This window comes from Monopterus albus, unplaced genomic scaffold, assembly GCF_001952655.1.
Source record: "Monopterus albus unplaced genomic scaffold, M_albus_1.0 scaffold20.1, whole genome shotgun sequence".
Classification (NCBI taxonomy): Eukaryota; Metazoa; Chordata; class Actinopteri; order Synbranchiformes; family Synbranchidae; genus Monopterus; species Monopterus albus.
The window spans coordinates 598,506-600,708 of NW_018127900.1; the positions used below are offsets into that span (position 1 = coordinate 598,506).

Sequence of the window (2,203 nt, forward strand, 5' to 3'; positions counted from 1 at the left end):
AAACTCCGCGTTGCTCAGCGACAGCCCCGAAACCTGACAGATCTAGAGGAGATCTGTGTGGAGGAGTGGGCCAAAATCCCTGTTGCAGTGTGTGCAAACCTGGTCAAGAACTACAGGAAACGTTTGACCTCTGTAATTGCAAACAAAGGTTTCTGTACCAAATATTAACACTGATTTTCTCAGGTGTTCAAATACTTATGTTCAGCAGTGCTAGACAAATAAATTCTTTAAAAATCTTTCAATGTGATTTCCTGAATTTTTTTTTAATTCTGTCTCTCAGAGTGGGAATGCACCTACAATGTGAATTTCAGACCCCTCCATGATTTCTAAGTGGGAGAACTTGCAAAATCGCAGGGTGTTCAAATACTTCTGTTCCTCACTGTATACCATGGTCTAAAAGGGACTCCATCCCTGAATCCCTTTAATGTTTCTCTACCTTAAGTAGGCAGAGCTCAGAGCATCTAGGAAGTCCTCACTAAGAGCTGCTCTGACACAAGTCGCTGGCCGCTGTAGCAATGCGCCAATGAGAGGAGCAGCCTCAGGACAAGTGACGAGGGGGACACAAGCCTCTGATGTAGCCAGAATGCTCTCACATGAACACCTGTATGGAGACATTCACTTAATAATGAACATAATCTGTATCATCAAAGACAGGAACGGATACCTCCTAGGGGAATTAATGATTAGGGAGATTTAATACTTCCAAACTGAACGTAGTATTAGCATATTTTTAAAAAACAATTTAAACAAACTATTGCTAATAACCCTACTTATAACTATAATGTTGGAGGGGAAGCCTTTTTCTTGTAGAAGCTAGTTTGGTCATTCAGCTAAACAGCAGCTACTTTTTGTTAACCATTTAATTTCACTTCTCTTTTTACAGTTCCAGTTCTTTTTTTAATGTGACAACTTAATCAATAAATTATTATTTTAATCATTATTTGCAGCCCTAGTTTCCTTGATGCTGTACCTCTGATTTATGTTACTCAGAGAACTGCAGCTCTTTCCTATGTTTTCCTGCAACAGTGTCACCATCTGAAATGAAAGAACAAGCACAATTTGCATATTCAGTATGTCGACATAATTACATAACGTATAAATTAGGTAAGGTAAGATTTATACCAACAGGAATAAAATGGTTATACCTTTCTTAAGACTTTGAGATGATACTCTTCAGGTGATACACCCATACGCTTCATTAATTCCTGCACTGCAGCATTATCTTCTTCTGTAGCAAGCTGACACAGCACCTTCTGTGAGGGGGCAAGCAACAGAACGAGCAGCTAATTATTGGCACGTTATGTGTACATCTATAACAGTGAATAAGACATTAATACCATCTGCCCAAACGCCAACGTCCATTACGTCAAAGCCGATTAATTACTGGAATACAGGATGACTGTTGACATCACATCATTTGAACCACATGAGTGAAGGAAAGGCATTTAAGTAAGTGAAAATGTATGGACAGCATATGAGCAACTTCAGAAATAAGCACTCTTTGTTACAGACGGCTTTGGTGTTTTACTAGAGATTTTTTTTTTTTAAAGGGGCCTCCTCATACACTGATAAAACCAGCCTAATAAATTCAGCTGTGAAAAATATTACTCGCAGTGAAGGAACACTGATAATACGCAACATAAACATATGAATGAATGATGCATATTTTCAAAAAATATATTGTCGCTGAACTTGTTCTAAGAGCACAAAAAAGAAAAGCTACCAAAAGGAATGACTTTTCTCTGAAAATTTTAAAAAATATATTCTATGGCACAAGTTGAGTTGACTCATGGATTTGTTTTGCTTTAAACTGGTATCCAAAATATAAAAACGATGCCACAGATCATTCAGTAGCCTAATGATTAATCAAATGAATGTCTGATACAAAATCTTCACTGGTATTCACTCAGAAATGCAATGAAAGACTAAAGGCCTATGACTTTAAATTAGGAATTGATTTAAACCTTAAAAAACAGTCTCTCTTTGACCATAGTAAGTTGATTCACTGGTACAAGCTGGACAGCGTGATCTAGCAGAAGAGTCAAAGTGTTTATTTGTCATATGCACAGTTAGGAAACGTGTTTCCCTGTACAATGAAATTCTTACTTTGCCGTCCACATGAATGCCACAAAATACAAATGAAATATAAAGTAGATAAATAAATAACACAAAATCTAAGGCACTTTAAGCAGCAAATGCAGCA

General features: G+C 37.1%; 1 protein-coding gene across 2 annotated transcripts in view; it reads right to left on the reverse strand.

Moving 5' to 3' along the window:
• The window catches only part of fancc (FA complementation group C), a 24,774-nt gene that overhangs the window by 12,611 nt on the left and 9,960 nt on the right, over positions 1 to 2,203 (reverse strand). For both annotated transcript variants that reach the window (XM_020593745.1, XM_020593746.1), the window contains exons 5-7: positions 1,146 to 1,253; positions 971 to 1,035; positions 437 to 601 (exon numbers count right to left, since the gene is read on the reverse strand). In XM_020593745.1, coding sequence (XP_020449401.1) covers positions 437 to 601; positions 971 to 1,035; positions 1,146 to 1,253 — 338 coding nt within the window. The remainder of the gene's footprint in view (positions 1 to 436; positions 602 to 970; positions 1,036 to 1,145; positions 1,254 to 2,203) is intronic.